Here is a 24,395-nt window from a genome sequence, read left to right on the forward strand (position 1 = left end):
CAATCCAACTTACTTTTCCACTCGATGTTATAAAATGTTTCCATATCAGTAAATATTTCCAGGCAACATCACTTTTAATGGCTTCATACTATTCCATTTTAGACATTTACCATAATTAATTTAGGTTGCTTTAACTCTTTCATTATGACAAACAATGCTTCATCCTTATAGCTAAACCTTTGGATATATAAGAGGATATATATAAACATACATCCTTCAACTCTATAAGGATATAATAAATTCTTCAGTATTCTCTCAGGATGAGTTCCTTTCAAGTATGTGAGTTAGATCATCAGGCCCACGCATTTTTCTTTCTCTGTATTTGATAACATTAATATATTTATAGAAGAAAATTTAGGAAATGAAAAAAGCAAAAGTAACAGATAATCTTAACCACCTTGATATGGTGTTGGGATTTTGTTATGCACCCTTTCCAGTCTTTTCTATGTCTATACGTATATCCTTTTTTAAAAACAATTTAAAAAATTTTTTTGCCTAAAGGAACACTCAGTTTGGTTTTACTGAAGTTTTGATTTTTTTTAGAGAGAATTCCATATAAAATATTCAATTCGTCTACTTTAATTTAGTAACATGAATCATAAAATTTGTATTCAATAGGAAATACAAAAGATATTGAGTTCTCCTGTATGGCCCCCTATGGAGATGGGGAAGAAGGAAGCAAGGATGGGGAAAAGGTGGAAAAAACAGAAGAAAAAGCAAAAAGAGGAGAGAGGATGTAAAACTGCCCCCACCACTGCCCTTGGGTTGCAGGCTTCTCTCTGAATCATCACTGCCTTGAAAGTCACACAGTGACCTTCACATAAAGAAAAAAGCCAAAACCCCTAGCCAAGGAGGAAATCACCCCAGGCTGATGAGAATGCGGTCAAGATCCCCCCCTCAACACCTTAATCCTGTTTTATATACAGTTCATCACTGAACTCCACTAAAAAATAATGCACAACCTAAAAGCTGAGAATTATGTTTTATCCGGTGTACTTTGCTGAGGACAAAAGCCCGAGGGGCAGCCTGTCACATAACTCTTGAGGGACTGCTCCGAAGAGGTAAGGGGGGAGCTGGGATATATATAAGAGTTTTTGCAACAAAAACCACAGAGGACATCAAAAGATTACTGTTAATTAAAGAAAAAAGTTAGTGAATTTAACTTGAGATGTTTACGTATGGGAAGACACAAGAGTCTGGACTCACTGAAATCATTCCTTGACGTGCTCCTTAACTATCTAGGGCCGGTATCCTGCTTTTCTCCATCCTGAATCCCCTCAGGGTGCACAGTGAGGGCGGCTGCAGTGGCCCAGGGCTCGATGGTCACATTGTTTACTGATATGGCGGGCAACACTCCTTCAGCTCATAACCATCGGATGGACCTGTCCTGAACTTGGACAGCCCACCGAAGAGCCCAAGGCTCAAACCAGTCTCACTGAACAGGTTCAGTACAGCCGGGGCTGATCAAGACAGACCAACTCATACTCATTTTAACTCAAGGTTCATTGTTTTGAAGTAGCTTCCTTCCCGTCAGTTGTATTATTTCAACTGCTCTGGTGTAAAGGTCATCACCTGTGGTTTCGGTTTTGGTCAGAATGAAGAAAGAAGAGAGATACCCCAGAGCATTCCAGGGCTTTGGGGTTCAGATGGGGAACTAGCCAGAGGTGCTGAACTTTTAAAGACAAAAGATCCCGTTGCCTTGCAAACAGCAGGCTTAGCGGAGAGAGAGAGAAAGGGAGCAGAAATCCAACGTGGGCTTTATATACAGTCTAAAAATAGGCACCCGAGGCAGAATGGTTTCTTCCCGCGACAATGTTAAAGATTCCCAGGAGGTATCGGGTGTTGAGTAAACATCAGACGAGGATAAAGGCTCTCTGAGTCACTGGGGGTGTACAAAGCCCTGGTCCAGTTTCCTCCGTCTGGCACCCTGGACAGCTGAAAGAAAAGTCTTTTATCCCAGCCCTGCTGCGTAACAAAGGAGCCTGGGAGGGAAGGTCAGGGTTCGGTCTCTGATACTGGAGAGCAGTTCAGAGAAAGAACTAACACCCTGCTTCTATCTTGCCACACAGACCGACTGGAAGAATATTAGGCTGTGCAACCATTTTCATTAGAAAGACAATGAATGAATTAACCCGCTTGCAAGACTAACACATCCTGATTACTTGTGAAGAGAGACCGTCTTCTCCTCAGTACAGGTCTAGGTGTGCCTTTACTCAATTTCCACCATTCAAGAGTAGGTGTGAGAGGATGGTAGGCTTGTGCACACACCTGCCCAGGAGTGTGATGCCGTTTGGAAGGTCAAGAGCAGAGATTGTGGGACTTGAGCGACACAGACCTGGAGAGGGCCCTGGGGCTGGACGCTATGCCTGCTGTGGTCACTGGAATACAGACCGGGCACGGTCAGGAGGCCCAAGCCCTCATCCTGCCTCTACCTGCAATTCCAGGCCAACTGAATGAATGTCTCCAGTGAGTCCTGACACCAATATATTTTTGGAGTTCCTCTAAGGTAGAGCCAGGCTGAAGAACCGCTGGTTCTAAGGTCTCTTTCAGCTCTAAACTTCTATACGTGTATTTTGACTTACATCTCTTTTTCCCCAGTAGGTTAGTGAAGCCCTGTCTGAAAAGAGGAGCAAATGATACTCATCGGATGTAGGTCCTGGCCTTGACGGGACCACACAGCCTCTGTGAGCACCCACCTACGGAAAGAAGTACAACGTTTGTACGTCATGAAGCTCATTCAACTTAAATCCTAATTATGTAGTTTTCTAAATGTCCGCTTTATTCCTCTTCTGGTTTACAGTGACAACTAAAAAAATGTCGCTCGCCATCTGGTCCTCCAGGAATGAAGTCAGTAGCCTCTGCCATCCCTGACCTTCACACTCCCTGAAAGGAGCTCAGGACAGGACACTCTGTGCTCTGGGAAATCTGGCCAAACAGGCCTTTAGATAGATATTTTCAGGAGAAGATTTCATGACCCCAATTTCTTGCATCTTCTCCTGCCCAGAAAAGCACTAAAATCATTAATGGAGACACCTGCTCACCGTGACAACCTTCTACCCAGATGTGGGCCTGGCTGCACACGCCCCCTTCACCCAAATCACACACATGCTGACCCCGCCCCTCGCCTCTTCAGAACAGTTGCTCAGACCTATCTGAGAGGCTATCTCCAGGGCTGTGGTCCTCAGTAAGGCCCCCCAAAAAACTGAAACTCACAGCTCTTATGTTGTGCGTTTTTTTAATTGACAACAAGAACCCCAAGAAAAGACTTTTTCCTAACCCTTCCCCCAGTCCTCACCCCATGTGTCTGATTTTCCATCCAGAAGCTGCACTTCTCTCCCAGTTTCCTGTCCGCCACCCGCCAATGTGGTTGAGTAACTTTTCCAGGAATGAGTGCAGAAACGTAATGCCCAGAAGAGGACAAACGTGAGGACGTCACAAAGTTCCTCCGGGTTGGGCTTCCCTGGTGGTGCAGCGGTTGAGAGTCCGCCTGCCGATGCAGGGGACGCGGGCTCGTACCCCGGTCCGGGAGGATCCCACATGCCGCGGAGCGGCTGGGCCCGTGAGCCATGGCCACTGGGCCTGCGCATCCGGAGCCTGTGCTCCGCAACGGGGGAGGCCACGACAGTGAGAAGCCCGCATACGGCAAAAATAAAAAAATAAAAAAGAATCCGCCTGCCGACACGGGAGACATGGGTTCGAGCCCTGGTCCGGGAGGATCCCACATGCCACAGAGCGACTGAGCCCGTGCGCCACAACTACTGAGCCTGCACTCTGGAGCCCACCAGCCACAACTACCGAGCCTGTGTGCCACAACTACTGAAGCCCACATGCCTAAAGCCTGTGCTCCGCAACGGGAGAGGCCAAAACAGTGAGAGGCCTGCGTACCGCAAAAAAAAAAAAAAAAAAGTTCCTCCAGGTTCCCCAGGCCACCTGGGGCCACCTCACGTGAAACTGACAACGGCTGACCAGCGAAGGCCACCAGCCACACACACAGGGAAGACAGCTTTTTCTAGAACCCTCACAGCACTGGGCACTATGCCCAGTCCTTCCTGCCTCAGATTCTACTTTCTTGTATAAAGACAGGCCTGACAGTGTGAACAAGAGTTTTCTGCCTGGAAGCAGAGAGCAAGGGGTCTGAGTCCTTTGCCACGTGAAGACCATCAGGGACCTTCATCCTTTGCTCGTGGCATAGACCAGTGGCTCCCAGCTCATTCCAATCCCCTGGGGGCTGTACACACCGATGCCCAGGCCTCCCCTCACACCAGCTGCATCAGACTGTCTGGGAGCCAGGCCAGGGTGCCCCAGGTGCTATACAGGCAGTGAGGATGAGAACAGAGTCTGTGCAAACTGGGGTGGAACCCAGCTCTGCCACTTCCTTGCTTTAGGCAAGTTGCTTAACCTTTCTGATCCTCGATTTTTCTCATCTGGAAACCGCAAAGAATAGTTTCCACCTCCTAAGGTTGACGTGATGATGACAATTTAATTATAATGCATAAAACCACAATGTCTCAAAATACAGTACGTCTCGGACTCTGTTGCTTCATCTGTAAATGATAACAACAAGGGACAGAGAGACCCAGGAACACGAAGAGGAAATGAAGACAGGAGGGCGTGTGACTCACTGGGCTGGATTTTTTCTTTAATATAAAGGAGTGATTTACTCCACAACAGGTCACTTTAAAGAACATTCCACTCGACAGCTCACAGGTCGGGGGTGACCCAATAAAAGGCAAGTCCTAAACTTTGCCGGGGCTACCCTCTCTCTGCTGCGAATGTGAGCCCAGAGCTTCCATCAAAGAGAGGAAACCTTGCTGAGAATGAAACCAGCAAAAAAAAAAAAAAAAAAAAAAAAAGAAGAGGGAGGGTGGGAAAGCACAGCTGAGGCTGAGGCTGGAACACAGGAATCAGCTGTTTTTTAACAGACACTTAAGTTATTCCTAATCTTTTCTGATTGTAACAACAAGGGAATGTGCATTCTTGTATCCCGATCACTTCACACATGTGCAAGTGTATCTTTTGGATAAACTGGCAGAACTGGGAGTGCTGGCTCTACGGCACTTGTCACTTCGATCAGCATTTCCAAATTGCTAGAGGTTGTACCCACTTCAACACCCTCCAGTAACAGGTCAAAGGGGAGCCATTTCCTCACACTCATATCAACATATTGCAATTAAAAATTTTACTTTTTGACAACATGATAGCTGAAAAAGGGTTTTCATTAGAGCTTGAATTGCCATTTCTTTTATTGTAAGTGAAGTTAACTACCTCGATACGTTTGTCACTGGTATCCCCTCTTCTCTCTCTATTTGTACTCTCTGATGATCATTTTTCAATTAGGTTATAGGTCGTTATACTGGTTTGTAGGTTGTCATTTTACATTAAGCAAATTGGCTCTTTCTCTGTTCCTAGAAACTGGCAGTATTATCCCCAGTTAATCTTTCTTTAATCTTTCTGGCGTGTTTTTGGCCATGCATACCCTAGACATAATTCAGTCTGGTCGTTCATAGCTTCTCTAATTTTTTGTTGTCACTGACATGAAACCACTTTGAGCCTCTTTTGGAAAAAAAAAAAATCTTAAGATTTGCGGATACTGTTAGCTTTAAAGCGTGTATTATGGGAAACGGATCATTCCTTTTGAAATCTGGTCCCAGCAACTCTTCCTAACTCCAAGGCCCAGAGCAGAAACTTCCAGGGAAGTGAGTCACATTTGGGCCACAGACTCGAGTAACCTCACCCCAGGGTCCTCTCACAACAGGCCTCCCCATCACTCCCGTGGCATCAGCATGAACCTGTGCTCCTTGCTCAGCTGCACACACGTACTGCCCTCTAACGCAGGTGCCTTGAGACCAAGGACCATCATTAATTAGCATCACTGATTAGCGACCACTACTCAGGGCTGATTCCCTGTTGCGGGAGATGGGTGAGCAGGGCTTAAAAAAAGGACACCTTCTTGGACCCAAAAAACCAGACTCTGAAAAACACTTCTGGAAGACACGTGCTAATCCTTGAGAGAAACTTTAAAGATTGACCCTGCTCCTCTAGAAAACCGTGAGCCACCGTCCCACATGCCCCACAAGGCCTCCGAGATGGTCCGGGCAGCGAAGCCTCAGCTCCACATTCAAAACCACCCAGGAGGCTGCTGGCTGGGAAATCAAGAGCGAGGAAGCCCTGTGAGAGGGAAAACCACACCCGACCCCAGAACCTCCTCCCACAAGAGGCAACTCTGCAACACGGCAGGTCCTCAGAGATGGTGACACCAAGGCCAGGCACACCTACCCCCTCCGCTGAAAGTCCAACAGTCTACTACCAACATACTCAATCCTGAGGGCCGCAAAGCACAAGCCTCCTTCCCTTCGGTTGTGGTTTCTCCTTTTATAACGCTCGTATAACTCATTGTTTCTTTCGGTAAATGAACCCGGAACTCCTCTGACATCCGAAGTTGAAATGACTAAAACAGACGGTGAAAAGGGAAGAGGGTAGAAGCAAACTTTTTTTTTTAAAGGAAGTTTTTAGGTTAAAAAAGGTTTTTGCAAACTCAGAGTGAGCCAAAGTAAAACTTAGGTCATTCACATTTGAAGAAGCAAGCTTAAATAATACCCACAGGGGCAAAAAATAGTCAGCGGGAGCTAACAGGCCCATGAGTGCAGTAAAGAGCTTTAAGGAATACTCAACTCAATCAGCCAAAAAGCATGCTCCAGGAAGAGCTCTCAGCAAGGAGGGGCCCCAGCGGGCTGAGAAGCTGTGGCTCAGGGCGCAGGTGATGGCGTTCGGCCCACCTAGAGAGCTTGCTGGAGGATGGCGCTGCCGGGGACGCCCAGCTAAGGATTCACTACGTCCTAACATAAGCACACCTGTCTGGGCAAGTGTTCACACCAAGGGTGAAGGATGCCCGACAGGCGACCTCCATCTGGAGCATCATGTAGCACCAGTAGCAACCAGGTTACCAGGAATAAGAGTCCTCCAGCCAGGACTCCCAGTGGCAAGGGGTCCAGGGGTGAAGGTGGGGAGGTGGGGGCATCTTTCCCGGTGGCTTCCTCTGCAGTTGGCCAAAGACTTCGATGATGAAGGGAATGTGGAATTTAAGCTCTGAGCGGGCAGGCACCCTAAGTGCTCCTCCTACCCAGTGCCTTTCCCAGTACGTGGAACATTGGAGGCGCTCAAAAAAATACCTGGAAAATCAAGGTACGAACTACAAGAGTCCGGCTGCAACAACAGTAAGGGCCGCTGCTGTCACTTCTGGCCACATGAACTAGGAGGCCATTACCAAGCCAAGTCCTGGCTGCTCTGGACCTGAAGAGATGGTGACCTGCCCTTCAACTGACTGGCTCTGCAGCGTTCTCAGACTCTACTTGGCTAAGACAGAGATACTTATGGTGACCCGGAAACATTCCCACAGGGCACTGGGGAGTTAAAAACAAGTTAATAGGATCGTACAGTGGGACTCTCATGCCCTCCCTCCCCCATCACACACACCAAGATGGGGGGACGGGGAGGCTATGCTCAAAGGGTCAAAGGGTAAGCAAGCCTGGGGCAGAAGGCGGAGAGGGGCTTTTAATTTCCTCTCTTACGTGTCTACTGAGATTTCCACAATAAATACACACCGTTTTCTATACCACTTCAATATGTAAATACCCCCCCCATCTGCCTTTCTCGTTATCAAACTGGAAAACTATTTATCATGTGCTGCCCATTAGCACTGTGGGATTTCTTTTTTGGGAAAAAAAAAGATGGAACAGAATTGATCCATCTCTCTCCAATGGCCTGCCACACTTTTCTTTAATCTGTACATTCTTATCATTTCAACCCAACTTTAGGCCCTGCTTACAGGACGCACCAGCCTCTCGGGCGCGGCGATGTTTATTTTCCCGTCCTCACTGTTAGGAGGGACACTCTACCTAGTCCACTCCACAGAGAAAGCCTCCGATCTACCACAAATGCCCAGGAGGATAAAACGAAGCCAGAGGCAGGCAAAAGGCAGGGAAAGCTGAGTGAGGCTGGGACCCATGGCGACCAAAAAACGTCTCCTGTGATAACAGTTAACACCCTCCGGACGGCTGAACCTCTCTCTGCAGCCCGTGGAGCTCGCATCACATCTCTCACGCTTCTGGACCGAAAAGAAGGACCCTTCCACTTAAGCAGCATCTTCTCCTCAGCTGAGATGATTCTAGGATTTTTCGTTGTTGCTGTTGATTCACCTCTTTGCTTTGGAGGCTGGCTGTTTGCAGGGGGAGGTGTCACACAATAGACCTTGTATTTGTCTCATGTCTCAGCACTCACGAGCTGTCACATGAGAACATTATCTCAAGAGAACCCTCCTGACAGCCCTAATAAATCCGAATGTCTTCAACTGAAAAGACATTAAACTATTTTAACACCGTCGCAAACTGACACGCACTTTTTTCTCCCTAGTACCTCCCCAATTTTTCTGTCCCACTGAAAGCCCTCATGGTGTTTTGTCAGTATTTGCAGACATGGAGAAATGGCAAAGGGAGAAAAGAACATTATTGCAAAATGAGTAGAGAAATGACCCGTGCTGTTTTCCTCTGGGGGTGTCTGAGCCACTCCCTGCTGTTTAAATAAGCCCTTGACTGTAACCTACTCAATCAGGCAGGCTGCCCATGAAGACTCATGACCCCTTCCCCTGCTCCCAACAGGATTTTATTCAAAAAACCCCAAGCATACCTGAGAGAAAATTAGCCAATCCTGCATTTAAAACAATTTAAATTGCTGCTATTATTGTTCTTTGAGGGTCACTGTCATCAATCTGAGAAGCACTGCTGTCAGCATGCATCTTTAAAAATTTAGCTACACAGAAGAGATGACAAGAGAAAAATGGTAAAACCTCTCTAGTCTTCCCTGGGTCTGTTTTTCACGTCATGGATTGCTTTCATTAACTTCTCTGTAATGCTAACAACTCCCACAACCTCAGACAGAACCATATTAAAGGATATTTTTAAATTTCCAAAGCCAAATACAATTATTTTTGAGACCATCCATACCTGTTTCCCATATTAGCGTGGATATAGCTAACTCTTTATAATATTTTTCTGTATTAAGAATGTCAGCCTGGAAGTTCCTTTCATAAAGAAAACGAAATGTGTTTTGAAGCTCTGATCCATTAAGACGTGAAACTAAAAATGCATTAAATTCATTTTGTCTTTGGGCCCATTCTGGACCCTCATTGGAAGAATTTCATTTCTTCCCCGTATTAGTAAATTATTCCTTTGTAGTTCGTGGCATTTTATTTTGATGATTCTACAAGTTTAGGAAATTATTTGGTTGGGGAAGGGAAGGAAAACGGGGGGAAATAAAGTTTAAACGCTATGCACTGTCTACTTTAAAACCCAACCGTGTAAAAAGTATGGGATGCTTAAAGTAAAATTATTCATTCCTCTGTGTAAGTGTCACTACTTGAGAATGATTTAAATACCTGCCAAAACAAACAAGATCTGAATTATTTTTAAAATTAAAAAAGAACTCCAAAGAATTATTAGATTTGAATACCATTTTAAAAATCCAGAAAAAAATGCACCTGATGATCTGGCCACCAGAGGGAGCTATAATCCCCCATACACCCGAGTGGACCCTTAACACAAGAAAGAGCCCTTCAGAAGCTTTGATGGTTAGGGATGCTTCACAATTCCTCTCCTCCAGCGAACTTTACATGGACAGAGGGGTTAAGGGTGAGACACTCCTTAAAGTTAAAGGCAATTGTGGTAACTTCAAAGTAGGAAGGAGCTAAAAGTAATGTGGTATGTGCTGGTAGAGACTTTTTATATTATTAAAATGTATAACCTGAGTATTGCAAAGAATGAGGGGCTTAACAATACATACAGAAAAATAAAATTAAAAATTATGAGATGAGAGGGTAAGGAAAATAGGGGCATTTACAAATCACTGGGAGGGTACAAAAGCAGGAAAAAGAAATTCAGCCTAGTGGCAGGGAGGGCCCTGAGAACCAACTAGGCCGTGAGGCATGCGCACGCACCATAGCTTGCCAGGTGCGTTAAAAGGGTTGGGAGTGTGGGACCACAGCGGGGTGCGGAGATGACGGTCTAGCAAAGTCCCAACACCGTGCAGTGTGACCACTGAGCACAGCGATGTGCAAACGAAGCTGAGGCTGCACACCTGGGCGAGGCGGGCGCAGAGACCGGGAAAGCTGCCTGCAGGAGATCTCACTGGGAGGCACGGACTGAGCACGGCTGCTGGGGGAGGCCGAGGCCAACGGCTGCCCAGGAGGGCGGTGGAGTCGGGGCTAAGGAGCCAGGACCTTGATCCACGAGTGGCCGCTGGAGGGTCGGCCAGGAGCGGAATACGGTCAGTTTGAGAGGGAGCATTCTCTGTATGCAGAGGACAGACGTGAAGGTGTGACCCCCGCTCAGGAAGCCCTCGGCACAAACACGGAGACCAGGCAGAGCTGGAGGGATGAGACAGCCGAGGACAACTCCCGGGTCCCTAACCTGGATGCCCAGACAGACGGTGGAGTCACCGGCTGGGAAAGATTAGTCCAGAGAAAGACCAAATATTTTGACATTTCAGGCCAAGAGACTGGTTTTGTTGTTGTTTTTGCAGACAAAAGAGCCTGACTGAGGTATATAGTCACGCAAATCTCATTTCTAGCACATGATGGTTCGACTACATACTTAATAACAGAGAGGAAATGAAATCACACTGCAGGGAGCCAGTAATCCATTTTGGAAGAAAGGAATTTGCATGTTTTCTTCTGCTGTCCAAACTGCAGATAACATTGAAAATCACTTCAACAAAATTAAAGCCACTGAGTGCAATGAACTCCCAAGGGTTCACAAGTGAGAGTGCGAGAGAGCGGCTATATAACCAACACTATCATTTTCTCACTAGCAAAAAGAAAAAGAAACTGTGATAAAGTTATGATTCATCCATTTTGATTTCACAACCAGTTGCCCTCAAACTTGAAACACAGTATTTCTTTCAACTGCTTCTCTACCTTCCAATCTTGAATGCCTAATTTCGAGCATCTAAAAATAGCAGAGACTTTGAAACAATAATCAGTTCTTCAAAAGGGGAAGCACAACAACGTACCTGTAATAACCAAAGACAGACCTGGAAACAAACCTTGCAGTTTATTTATTCCCCATCCCTCTGCGCAAGCCAGAAGGAATGTTAGCACATACCCACTGGGGCAAGGCACACTTTGCATCACTTGTGTTGATATTATACAGTAGGAATGCCAGTCCTTTTAATAATTTACTGAGGAGTTACACATTGCAGATTCCTTATTAAACATTACTGGCAGTAAGGTCATAAGTTTAAGAAATATTCAGTAGAGACAAGAGGCAACATTTTAATGGCCACACCCTAAGTTAAACGATGTGTCTGCATCTGCTGGGATGCATTAAATTCAACTTTATTTCTTACTCGTGTAGTTATATACAAAGCACCGAGAAATCATTTTCTCTAAGACAAAAACATTTTTCAGTGGTATTCATTTGCAGACTTTAAAATCCACAGTGCCTATGTGAAACGTTTCATAAGCTGTATCGTAAGCATGCAGCCCTTGGAGAGCAAAGGAAAAAAAATTAAAAGCTACCGCTGCATCTAGGAACCCTGCTCCCTCATGCCCAAAAAGTCAATACTGGCTAAATTCCTGTCTGCCACTGACCAACCAAGAGCTCAACGAAACAGTTAATCTGGAAATCATGACCGAATAATACTGACACCCCCAGTTCTAAATACATATGTTATAGAGAATCAATAGCTTATACTCTCAGGGGCGGGCAAACTCTGTGGCCCACAGGCCACTGGTACATAGCCGAGCCCATTCATTTAGATACTGTCCTGGCTGCTTTAGTCCTATCTTGAGAGACTGTAAGTCCTGCAAAGCCTCAACTATTTACTCTCTGGCCCTTTACAGAAAAGGTTTGCTGGCCCCGATTCAGACTGCCTGCAGCAGCGCTTAGGAAAGGTTGTCTTTACCACTGGAGGACCTGCCAGCTTGGTTAAACTTCTAAGGCAGTCTGAAAAACTTCATTTTCCAGGTTCCTGCCCTAAATATAAACATTAAATAGAAATAATTTTATGAATGTTTCTTAGAAGATGCAATAATCCAACATACGAGATTTGGATCTGAAAAATAATATTTTGGGGTTCCAGAGAGACACATCTAAAATGGATTTTTTTTTTAAATTGGGGTATAGTTGTTGTTTTACAATGTTGTGTTAGTTTCTACTGTACAGCGAAGTGGAGTTCCCTGTGCTATACAGCAGGTTCTTATTAGTTATCTATTTTATACATATTAGTGTATATATGTCAATCCCAATCTCTCAGGTCATCCCACCCCCGCTTTCCCCCCTTGGTGTCCACACATTTGTTCTCTACATCTGTGTCTCTGTTTCCGCCTTGCAAACCAAAATGGATTGTGGAGTGTGCATTTTGAAAAGCAAATGGAAATGCAATGTTGAAAATTTTGAAATGCAAATTTCTTTTTAGGTATAACAATTTTTTCACCTTCAGTCGTGCCATTTCTGCCAGTGCAGGTGCACAGTGAGCCCACCCTCAAGGCCTCCTCCAGGCTTTACCACTGAGAATGAGCTGGGGAGTCAGCCCTCACCTAAAACACTGGGGAACCATTCACAGAGAGAGGAACGTCTCCCTCATTCCTTTAGTGGTGAAACTATAGCATACACCATCCGAACGTCAGACCTCTCTCCATGCAATACCTACTGGCCATGCTCCTGAAGGCTCCATTTCTGCGAAATAAATATTATCTTCATTGTCTTACACATCCCCAAACGCTTTCACTTCTGACTCATCTCAAGTTGGCAACATTCCCTTCCTTATAATACTTTAGGCTCCTTACATCCTTTCCCATCACCAAAAGGGGAACTTCTGGGAGACAAATATAGAATAAACTTTAGGATCAAGCAAGAGTAAGGCTCCTGGGGTGAGCTGGGGGGGACACAGGCAGCTGAGGAATGAAAGAGAGGAAGGAAGGAAGGAGGGGAGGGAGGCAGCCTGGCCGGGGTTGGGTGGGTAGATGGGGCGAGAGGCAGAGGAAGGATGCTGGAGCCCCGGGACACAGCGATGTCAGGCAGAGGGTCCAACCTCACCACTCCCCAGAGGCATCCTCAGACTTCCAACCCCCACTGGTGCCCTCTGTAATTCATTATGTTAGTGGATTAAAATACTGCCCACGGCTCTTCAGCTGCTTTTTAATTTTTCCATTTTCTCAGGCTCCACTGTGACCAGATGAACAAAATTTATCAAGCATCTGCTACGTGCGGGGCGCTCTCATCTTCCTAAAACGCATCGAATTCCCTGCCCTAGAGACTCAGGGACCAGAGCATCGTCCATCACTGATGAAGGTAAGGGCGAGACATCCTGCAATTTTCCCTCCTCTCTGTATTAAAGCAGGTGGCAGAGCCCAGGCCCTTTAGGTGACAGATGCCAACACATTCATGTGTCAGGAGTTGAGGCAAAGGGGGGGATTCTGAACAAGGGATTCTCATTAACATAACAGCAGGGAATGGTACATAAATGTGGCCCGTCTACTTCACGCCCTTATTTACCAAAACTGGAAAGACACAAAGGCCAGTCTATATGGGTATAGTTTAAAACTGATCAGATAGTCCCTGAATTCTGAATCAGTGCATACTCCAGCATAGCCTCTTCAGGGAGTCCAGGTCATTCTAAACATCCATTCTTACAGCACTGGCTCTAGGACAGCAAGCCTGGGGCTTAAGGCAGGATGGAGACGTGCTTGCCCTGCGCACTGACCCATCTGCCACTCCTCACGTTTCTGTCTGGGAAACCTGGTGGCCTGAACAGTGTGCAAACGGTGATCGACATATTTTAAGAGGATGTTGCAGGGACTTCCCCTGGCGGTCCAGTGGTTAGGATTCCGCGCTTCCGCTGCAGGGGGCATGGATTCAATCTCTGGTCAGGGAACTAAGATCCCAAATGCCACGTGGCATGGCCAAAAAAAAAAAATTAAAAATTATTTTTTTTATAAAAAGGAGGTTGCATCTGTTCATCCATTCAAAGACCAGGAGATAAGCACAAATATACAAAAAGCCGTGTGTCTGCTGCAGAATTAGAAGAGGTCTTTATTTGGGAGGAAAGGGTTAATACCTTTTAACGTCATTTCAGGGTTTGGGGGTCAGGGGAGAACAATGAGAATAAACAGTCTGAGAGCTGGGTGCTCTGTGCTCTGTAAGAGCTCTTAGGTACAAGGATTTTAAGACAAATACTTTTGTCTTAAAGTATGCCCAGAGGCCATTAGTGTTGCTGTTGTGATTCTCAGCAATGCCCTAGATAGCTAAGGCTGCTCCAACAGGCCTCCAGAGGGAGAGGGAGCTTTGCACAGAGCTGGCAGGTCACAAACACAGTGTCAGCAGAGCGTAAGGGGCCAGGTGTGCCTCAGGGAGGTCAGCTCAACACAACGAAGACCACCCAGGGCAGGGTCAGCACCCAATGCAGGCGGTCCCTCCAGGGACCTCAGGGCCAGGTCAGTGGGGGATACCAGCCACACACAACACAGCAGGAGGTGTGGGGTCCATGGTGGCCCCAAGGGCACGGCCCTACCCAAAGGGCGCCACCAGCACACAGCTCCAGCCACGCGGCCTCACAGGAACACGGGCCAGGATGTCTAGGTCGTCGAGATTCTCCAGAAACCTAGAAATCTGGTTTTTTAATACGAAGTCTCCCAAACGTTGGCTCAAATTTTTTATTTCTTTGTTTTAGTGTTCCACGGGCCACAGAGACACACCTGTGGGTTCAGTCTAGAACCCACACTATACAAACCCTGACACTATACAAACCCTGGCCTCATCGTGTCCTAGAAGTGCTGACAGTTAGCAAGGGGACCCTCAAGGTACTTATGGCCTCAACGTTTCTCAATCTGTAAAAGGAGGAGAGTTCTTTTGTGCGCTGTTTTCCAAAAGGGGCAAAAGAAAAAACAATTTCTAATCCTTTGGGAGAAAAAGCAAATTAGTGTTTTTAAATTTACATGTATCTAGTGCCAAACTATCACCTCGCCCATTTCTTGCTGGTCCCCTGGGGGAAAATGTAATTTAACAGTGGAGGGAACAGACTTTAACCCAGGGATGAATTTTAGCATCATCAGTTACGGGACAACCAGATGTTGGGTCCCTCCGGATCAAATAGCATCCCCCATTCCTGTCTTACAAGTTTCAACTGAATTTGATCAACCTTTTAGATCCAACTTCTAAGGTACAGGAAACCCAGGAGAAAGAAGAACACATTATATGATACCACAGGAAACAATCAAATGTGGTCAGAGAGACGACCTACTGACCCCTCAAGGTCATTGAAAAAGGGGAGCGAAGACTGTTCTTGATTAACAGGGTCTTAAGAGACCTCACAGCTAACTGCAATACGTGATTCTCAACTGAATTCTGGTTTAAGCAGCCCACTTGTAAAAGGCATTTCAGGGCAGGTTGGGGGAATTCAGATAATGGACCAGGTAATAGAGTCCAGCAGGCAATTATCGTTAATTTTGTGAAAACTGCATGATGGTTAGTTATGAAGGCACAGGGTTTTTGTTTTTTTCTCCTAGAGACACAGGCTGAAGTATTTAGGGGCTAAGTGTCATGAGGTCTGAATGATCCCTTTTGAATACTTCAGGGAAAAAAAGACAGATGCAGCCAATGCGGCAAAATGTTAACGACTTAAATGCAGACGGTGGGGACTGGAGTAAGCTGGTGTCACAGAGCTGTCATTAGGTGGCACTAAGTCCCCATCAGTCTCAATTACTGGAAGACAGAAGGATTTTTTTTACCACATCCCTCCAATGCCCGAGTCGTCTGTGTTTTAAATTTTAAATCACCAGCTGCCAGAAGAAAAAATGAGAGCAACCCAAACAGGTCTAACTTGAGGCTCAACCCACACAATAGAGAAGCAACTGTGAAATCTGGGTCCTGAAACTTTCTGCACGAACGCATCAAATTCTGGACTTGGTCTGTCTTCCCCAGCATTGCTCAATTTTAAGGAGCAGCTTTATATAGTCTCCAAAGCATTCCACCCGCTGTAACCTCGAATAAAGACTCTGATCATAATTAAGGAGGAAAAGGGGGGAAGGTAGATCTAAAACTTGCACTAAAATGATCCTATTCAGTTACCACTTCAGCCTATGACAAAAGGTTAGATGTCTTAAGATACAAGCTTACCTGAAAAAGAATACAGTTTGAAACGCGAAGAGGTATTTTAAGTTTTAAAAAAAAACAGATCTTACTTATCTATTCGAAATCTAATACTTGATGATATTCACTCACAATTCTAGGCACTTGATTAGCTGCCACCACACACACTGGCTAGTTCTTTAAATCTGCTTTTTAAAAAATGCCTAGTCATCCAATCTAACAGTCACCTAGGCCAACGGCCCATCCAATGGCTGACCCTTGGCCGTTCAAGATGCGTATTAACGCACCATGGGAAAGAGCTCTGAAGTCAGATAAATCTGGACTCCGCTGGTCCCACCACTCACTACAGAGTGGTTTCATCCCGGGCTGGTGACAATCTCTCTGAACCTCAACTTCCTCACCTAAAAATGGAGATGATTATTCCCTCTTCATAAAGGCAGACTCTGATGACTTCATAGCACGTTCCGTGCACTAGGCCAGCCAACCTGGAAGGACTCAAAGTAGTCTGTAAAGAACTTGAGAGCCTAGGCTCTCAGTCAGCTTAGCTCACAGCTCTAAACCTTACTAGTCGTATATAGACTTTGCAGCCTAGGCTCTCAGTCAGCTCACAGCTCTAAACCTTACTAGCGGAATATAGACTTTGCAACTTCTCTTTCTTGCCGTGTTTTCCTTGTCTGCAAAATGGACAGAAGAATAGGGCCTGCGGCATAAGGGCTTTGGGGAGAATCAAACGAGCTCCCGTGTAGATAGGTCAGGCCATGCCTGGCACGTAGGACGCACTCAATAAACAGGAGCTATCATGACTCGCTCCCCTCCTTCCTTATACCCCATTTTAGGAAAGCATGACTCACGGACCCCAAACTGCACACATCGTTGTGGCCAAACAGCAGGACTCATCCCTGCCACATCAGAAAGTACCTAAAAGCCTCCCTGGGAAGTGAGAGTGGTCCCACCGACCCCACCTGTAACTGCCCGTGAAGAGCCCGGCCCACTGCCTCTACCTCTCCTGTCAGGAATGACAGCCACGTGCTCCCCAACCCATGACTCGTGCCAATGGCTCCATCCTGACCCTAAGACTAAGTGGTTGGTGCAGGGTCTTGACCTTCCATGGCAGCCCCAGCTCAGCCTCATGCCCCCCAAGTAGAAGTTTCTATATCCACCACCACAAGCAAGTGTGTTCCCTTCTGTGGGCTTTGAAGCAGTGATTCTGCAAAGACATCAGCATCAAACGGAGACCCTTCCTGCCTGCCATCCCGCTGGCTCCCCGAGATGCTTTTCTGACACCAGCCTTCGTGCTCACTTCCCTCAATCCCTCCTCCACGCTCACCTTTTATCAGAGTCCTAGGCGGGCCTCCTCCACTGGTCTACACAGACCCTTTGTGAGAATTACAAAAAGCACCTGCCCTGGATGGCAGGGTGGGGGTGAGGGAGATGCCTGATGAGCTAAGGGCACCTCTGAGAATTAGAAAAAAGTGACCCTTCCTCCAGGCTGGCGACCCTGCACCATAGCTTAGGTTCTATCACTAGATTCTACTATTGAAGTCAACTCAAGCAACTGCCCTGTGCCAGGATCTCTCTGGGCTTACAAACAGGAACAAGAGCTACAGCCTCCGAGCTGAGACCGGGGCTGGAGGGAGGGGGAAACTTGTGGAACCAGGACAGCCTAGGCACAAGAGTTGCTTTCTCCTCTTGAGCTGGGGAGCCCAGCAGAGGTGCTGCCACATGAACTGGACCTGGAGAGCTGGGCGAGCAGTGCCAGAAAGGATGTAAGCAGACTCCAGGCAGAGGGGGAAACACCCGCAAAGGCAAGAAGCAGCCCGTTCCACGGCGCACTTAGAGGAAGGTGAGTTTTCAGTGAAGGGGCAGGAAAAGGAGGGAAGGGGGGAAGAGATGAGGTCATCGTTCACTCTTTCCGTAAATATTTCTTGAGAATCCACTATGTGCCGGTATCGTGTAAGGCAGGGAGAGTAAAAAATAAATAAAATAAACCCTAGCTGTCAGAAGCTAAAAATGTAGTCTGGGAGAAAGAAATAGTTATAATCATAAAACAACAACAGAGGGACACATAATACTTCCGGGTTGTAGGGCATATGAAAGACAGGAAGTGATCTGCTGGGGAACTGGGAGGGACCAGCAGAGGAGATGACCGGCACAGCTGCCTGGCAGGTGAGGGTGAGGCCAGGGGTGCAGAGGGGCGGAGGGAGCAAAGGCAGAGTGTGCTGTGTGTAGGGATGGGGGGGCGGGTTGTGAAGCAGGCAGCTGCCAGGGTGGGACCAGAGCGGGAGGCAAACCAACCAGAGAGGGCGTGGCACACTGCGTTACAAAGGGATGTGAAACCTCCACCTTAACAGGAAACTGGGATTTCAGCCCACAGGCAAACGCAGATCAAACCAGGCAAGGAGGGGATGAGGGGATTCCTCTGGCTAGGTCTGCGCCTCAGCTCAAACGCTCTGCGGCAGGCTGGAGGGTGGGAGGTGTGGACATGTCGGTGGGTCGTCAGAAAGCGAGTAGCGACAAACCATCCACCGGCACAGCATCCAAGGGACCTCCCAGGTGGCGGTGTCACCCTGATCCCCTAACGCTGCACTTTGTCTCACGAAGACAACCTGTTTCCAAAATAGAAGTGGGTACCCCTCTTGTATGCGGTGTTTCCAGCATGATTTTACTCCCCTTTTGATGTGTTATTGGCGTTTTACACGTGGCCTACTTTTTGAAAGAGTCTGATTTTCTTTTGGCCAATCTTAAGACAGTAACAACAAACGGTCAAAAGCCTTGCACAGCGTTTTTTTTCACAGTATGGATCTTAACGGTTGGGTGCCTCTGACCCAAGGTGACCACCGTCTCCACCTACATCCCATGTCCTGACTTCCCATTTGATTCAGCACGTGTTGCAAACAAAAGTGTCCCTTGTTTAGATGACAGATTATAGGATTGCCCTTCTCCACCTGAAGGTAGGGTCCAAAAGATAACATCTTTCTCTACTGCCGCAATTCTCCACACAGACCAACTGCTGAGAAGTTCCAGGGGAGCAACAGCTCAATTATCAAATCTTCTTCCAATAAAGGCTCTTTTTTTTTTTTTAAATAGCTGCACTGTGATGCTTGTGGGGTCCTAGTTCCCCGACCAGGGATCGAACCCAGGACCCAGCAGTGAAAGCGCCAAGTGCTAACCATGGGACCCCGCCAGGACATTCCCAACAATAAAGACTCTTTTAATAAAGTGAGACTTTGCTGGATGGAAGCTGGAAAGTGATCCTGTGTCCTCAGCACTGGATTGGGACAGAGAGAGCAGGTAAGGAGAAGGGCATTTCAGGTGCACGGTGAGTGGAAAGTTTCTTTCTTTTTTAAAAGCTTGGGCCAAAGAAAATCAGACTCTTTAGAAAGGTAGGCCATGTGCAAAATGCCAGTAACACGTCAAAAGGGAGGTAATACCATGTTACAAACACTGCATACAGAAGGCGCCCGCTTCTGTTTTGGGAAAGGGTGGTCTTCATGAGACCAAGCTGAGAGGTAGGCCTAGAGGCCAGGGTCCCCCCGCCGATGCCAGTCCTCAGCGCTGGAGCCTCAGGCAGCCTCTCCTCAGGCGCCCAGGAGGGCACTGCTCTACCCTCCAGCATCGCCTACTCCGACCAACATGCCCGGCCCTCCCCCACCCTCAGGCCACGTGACCCAGGCAGCCTCCTTTGACTCCAGAGACTGTAAATCCGTCTTCCAACACATCCAAGCCTCTATCTGATTTCTACCACTTCCAAGTGCCTGACGCTGCTGCTGAGGAAGACTGTCCTTCCTCCTCCATCCATCAGGGCTCCCAGTGCCTACCCAGCCCTCCTTCTGTGAAGGGAGAATCAGGGTCCTGGAAGACACAGAGGTGGAGGGAAGATTCAGTGACAGGCTGGGGGAGAAGGGGGGCCTGCCGGCCTGTGGTTCGGAAGGACACAGAGAAAAGGGTCTCACTCCAGGGGACAGCGCAGAAGACATTACAACACCTGCCGCACTCACGGCTACTCCCCCAGGACACGTGAGCGCTGCCAGCCAACCAGAGTCATCTTGGGGTTCTCCCCGACCCCGCCCGCCGGTGACGAGAAAACTGCTCTCCTTGCTTCCTGCTAACGTTCTGTGACAGAGGTGGGTTGCAAGGATGTGCATGAGACAACGTGGAAGAGACCACAGGTCACTAGGCAAAATAACGAGGCAAGAACTGTCGCCACTCTCCAGGGAGATGCCAGTGCAGCGGGACGCTGCAGGGTCACCTGACCCTCCAACTGGCATCCACTCACGGGCAAATGGGTGCTTTGAGCACTCTGGCCCCTGAGACAGGGGGAGAGGGAAGGAGGGAGGCAGGCAGGCAGGGGTGTGTGTGTTGAATTTATTAAGCTAAGACAGTGAAGGGCAGACGCAGATTCAGAGCTTCTGCTCATTTTCTGGCAGTCGGTTCATGAAGCCACAACACTGAACATCCTGAGGCATTATCTATAATTCCTCTCAGCCCTGCCCCGAAGAAATGACCCCTCCTCTTTTCATATAAATGTAACAATTCAGATCTGCTCGGCACTTTTACGACTTGGAGCCCAATTCTGCTACCAATCTTAACCTCAGAGCTTCTGAACAGGCTAAAAAACACAATCTGAATCAATTTCATTTTTTTTTAAGAAGAGTTTTGGACAAAACAAACCAAAAATGAATCGAAGGAAACGTGACTGTAATATTCCAAATCCAACTTCTTCCTTCCAAACTCTTAACATTTGATGCAAAGAGCCAGTGAGAGCAACAGGCATTTCTGACGTAAGAGCACAGTCTACTGGCCAGCATGCAAACATTGAAATTTAAAAACCAACTGACCCAGTCCTGTTCGTGGTGCTCTGTGTGTTAAGCAGTAGAAGAAAGATGCTAAAAAGTAAGATGTCTCTGTCTCCAATAAACGTCTAATTTAGTAAGAGGCAAGTGAAATGCTACAGCATTAGCGCAGGCGCGTGGTAAACCGCTCAGGGTGGCTTCACAGTCAAATGAGAGAGAGCCTGCAGGTGGGATGTGCCTCCCCTGCCCCTCCCCACCCCATCACCTGCAGCTCAGGCTGATGGCAGTGCCCCAAAGCATGCGGTTTCCCAGTGACACAACTCAGAAAGCTAACCCTCAGTTAGTCATCTGGGGCACACGTAAGCATCAGAAATTAAAAAAAATATTTCCCTGATATTGGAACGTCCATCGATTTTACTTATTTACAGACAGACCTCGAGATACTGCAGGCTCAGTTCCAGAGCCCCGCAATAAATCGAATATCACCATAAAACGAGTCACACGAATTTTGGGTTCCCAGTGCGTAAGTTATGTTTACACTATACTGTAGTCTATTGGATATGCAATAGCATTATGTCTTTTTTTTAAAGTGTAAATACCTTAACTTAGAAATACTTTCTTGCTAAAAAATGTCAACCATTGTTTGACAACACAGGATTGCCACAAACCCTCCATTTGTTCAGAAACAGTACTGGGAAGCGCAACGAAGTGAGATACGCCTGGATTTATTTTTGCTCGTTAACGCAAATCCCATTAGTAGCTTACTGATTTCTTTGCTAGACAAAACTCAAAATGGGCATGGTAACAGGACAGAATATAAAAGAGGTGTGCCGACCAACGGCAGACGAGGGCTTCTGCGCGGTGTTGGGAGGATGAGGTTAGCTGGACAGAACGAGGCCTCATCACTCAGGGTCTCCAGTGTCAGGCTGAGGCCCTGAACCCGAGCGTCACTACGGGCAATGGTTCCAGAGACTCACGGGATGACCCAGTGTTCCAATGTGGTGACTCTAGCGGCCAGCACGGCCCTCTGGTTCAACCCCATCAGGTACCCAACTGGAAGAGAGCACTGAGCAGGGACCGGGGGCCTCATAAGTGACTGGATTTAAATAGTAACCTTTCCTGTTTCCATTCGACAGGGAAGTTGGACTACATCATCTCTAATATATCCTTTAGGTCAAAAGTTCAAAAGGGCTTTCTTCTCCGAAATCTGGTTCAAATCCTAGTTCCAAGTAGCTCTAATCCTCACTCTGCTACCAGTCCAGCAACTTAAGGCAACACACTGTCAAGAGCCAGTAGGGCTGACTGAAAGATACAGGGATACCAGGTGCTACACGCAAAATAAAAAAGCTAACTAAAACAGCCAGAATGAGGAGGCTGTGGGTGCTTCCATAAATGCCACAGAAATCACCAAGTCTCTTAATTCCAAAATTACACATGCCAAAAAATATCCAGTTCTCCCAGGAACAAAACAATACTTTGTTTCCCTCAGCTAGGGTTTTTTTTAAAAAAAAAAAAACCAAAAAACAGGAATATATTAAAATGAACACAGACATGTTCTTAAACTTATTTTTCTACTGCAGAAAAACAGAAACATCTGAATCGAATTTCCTCATGAAATCAACCTGTAGGAAGGCCAAGCCCGCTAACTGCCGCTGTTGCACAAGGTCTACACCCCTGCAAGAACGTGGTCCCTGAACCAGCTGCAGCGTGAGCATCACCTACTCCATCAGAAACTCGGGAGGCAGGGCCCAGCAATCTCTGCTTTAAGAAGCACCGCCCCGCCCCCGCCCCCGCCCCCGCCGGGTCATTCCGATGCACCTGAACTTGAAAAGCGCTTGCTTAAACTCTCTTCAGAAGCCTACCAGATAACAAAGCAAACATACCTGGCTCCGAAGATGTCCTTTTTGGCGAGATCAATTCCAGAAACAACCTTCACTCTGAGGATACGGGACTCTCCCTGTTGGAGAGGGAAAAAAAGTAGTTTACAAAATGGACTTTGAATCGATCGTTCTCTCAGCCAACATGCAAAGTCAATGATTACTCTTTACGCATAGGCGATCCTTCCTTACGCTGAAGTTCAAAAAGCAACATTCCAGCTCTGAAATCCTACAACCCTAGACATTGAGAGCATCCAAGTTAAGCTCAAGTTTAATTCAAACTAGGTCATGCAGATCAATGATTCCTGCCACAGACAGTAAATATTTCCCAGCTGTACCAAGAACACAACCGCACACACGAAACCACCTAGATAAATGACCAAGTGCAATAACATACCATAAATTTCATAAATAATTCCTCCTTTGAAGTTAATATATTTGTGTGTGTGGCCTGAGAGAGGAATTTCACATGGTAAAATATTTCCTCAAAATTACGGTTTCAAAATGTTGGTGCTGGCAAACAAAAATAATGTCTCATTCCAGTAAAAAGAAATAAAAAGCATCATCCTAAATGGAAGTCACCCCAAAACACCTCAGAAAACATTCATTCATTCATCCCATCCACCTGCTTATTTATTCATTCCAATATTTTCTAAGCAGCTCCTATGGGCATTGAGCTTGGACGTGAAATATAGACATGGATATGCTTACAGTCTACTGAGAGTGATGGGCAGACGACAGCACAGGACCCTGTGATGGTACCATGCCAGGAGAAGTCTAGTCTAAGGGCTAAGACATTCAGGAGAGATGAGATGGCTTAGGGGGAAGGGCAGGCAGAAGTCCAGGATAACTCTCAGATTTCCAGTTTGGGCCACTACGTCTTAACATAAATTGAAACAGAGGATTCGGTTGAATTCAAGGTGCCCTGTGAAACAACCAGGTGGGAAAAAAAAGAGATGACTAAACAGATAAATGGGAGAGAGATCTAGTCTGGGCTAGAGACTTGGGAGTTATCAGTGTAGAGCTGACAGGTGGTAGGTAGAGTTCAAGATCTGTGAGAAGTTATCCAAGACGAGTGAGAAGAAAAAATGGCTAGGGATGGAGCCCTCGGGGACCCAAGTGCTGAGGGGCAAGAGAGAAGTAATAGGAAATTCATCTACCCAATGTGTTTAGTCAAGACACAGGTGAGGGAAAGAAACCCTAAATGATCTGTACGTTATGTCCTGTCAAAGGAGATAAAGGCAGGGTGAAATAAAACATGGAGTGAAAAGGGTGCTGAACCTTATCGATGAGCCGCCCAGATCAAGCGCACATACAGGCAATCGGAACCCATGTTTGAGAACCTTTACTTTCCAGGATCCTTCACCCTTCCAACCATCCACCCCCGACATAAGGCTGCTCACATGCAAACACAGCAAGGGACACCAACACGTGTGTGTTTATAATTCCCTTTCAAAGGAGGCCTGCATTCAAGTCTGGCAGGATTTAATATGTTTGGCAACCTTCATGAAAGGATTGAGCCAAGCCAGAGACCCTACTAAACAGGACCTAAAGCAGGACCCTACTATGTGGTTTACCAAAGCTCC

At 46.8% G+C, this 24,395-nt stretch overlaps 1 protein-coding gene across 2 annotated transcripts in view; it reads right to left on the bottom strand.

Annotated features, from left to right (window-relative positions):
* NEDD4L (NEDD4 like E3 ubiquitin protein ligase) overlaps positions 1 to 24,395 on the bottom strand; it is a 340,545-nt gene that overhangs the window by 207,010 nt on the left and 109,140 nt on the right. For both annotated transcript variants that reach the window (XM_060121798.1, XM_060121799.1), the window contains exon 2: positions 22,816 to 22,889. In XM_060121798.1, coding sequence (XP_059977781.1) covers positions 22,816 to 22,889 — 74 coding nt within the window. The remainder of the gene's footprint in view (positions 1 to 22,815; positions 22,890 to 24,395) is intronic.

Source organism: Lagenorhynchus albirostris, chromosome 14 (assembly GCF_949774975.1).
Source record: "Lagenorhynchus albirostris chromosome 14, mLagAlb1.1, whole genome shotgun sequence".
Taxonomy (NCBI): domain Eukaryota; kingdom Metazoa; phylum Chordata; class Mammalia; order Artiodactyla; family Delphinidae; genus Lagenorhynchus; species Lagenorhynchus albirostris.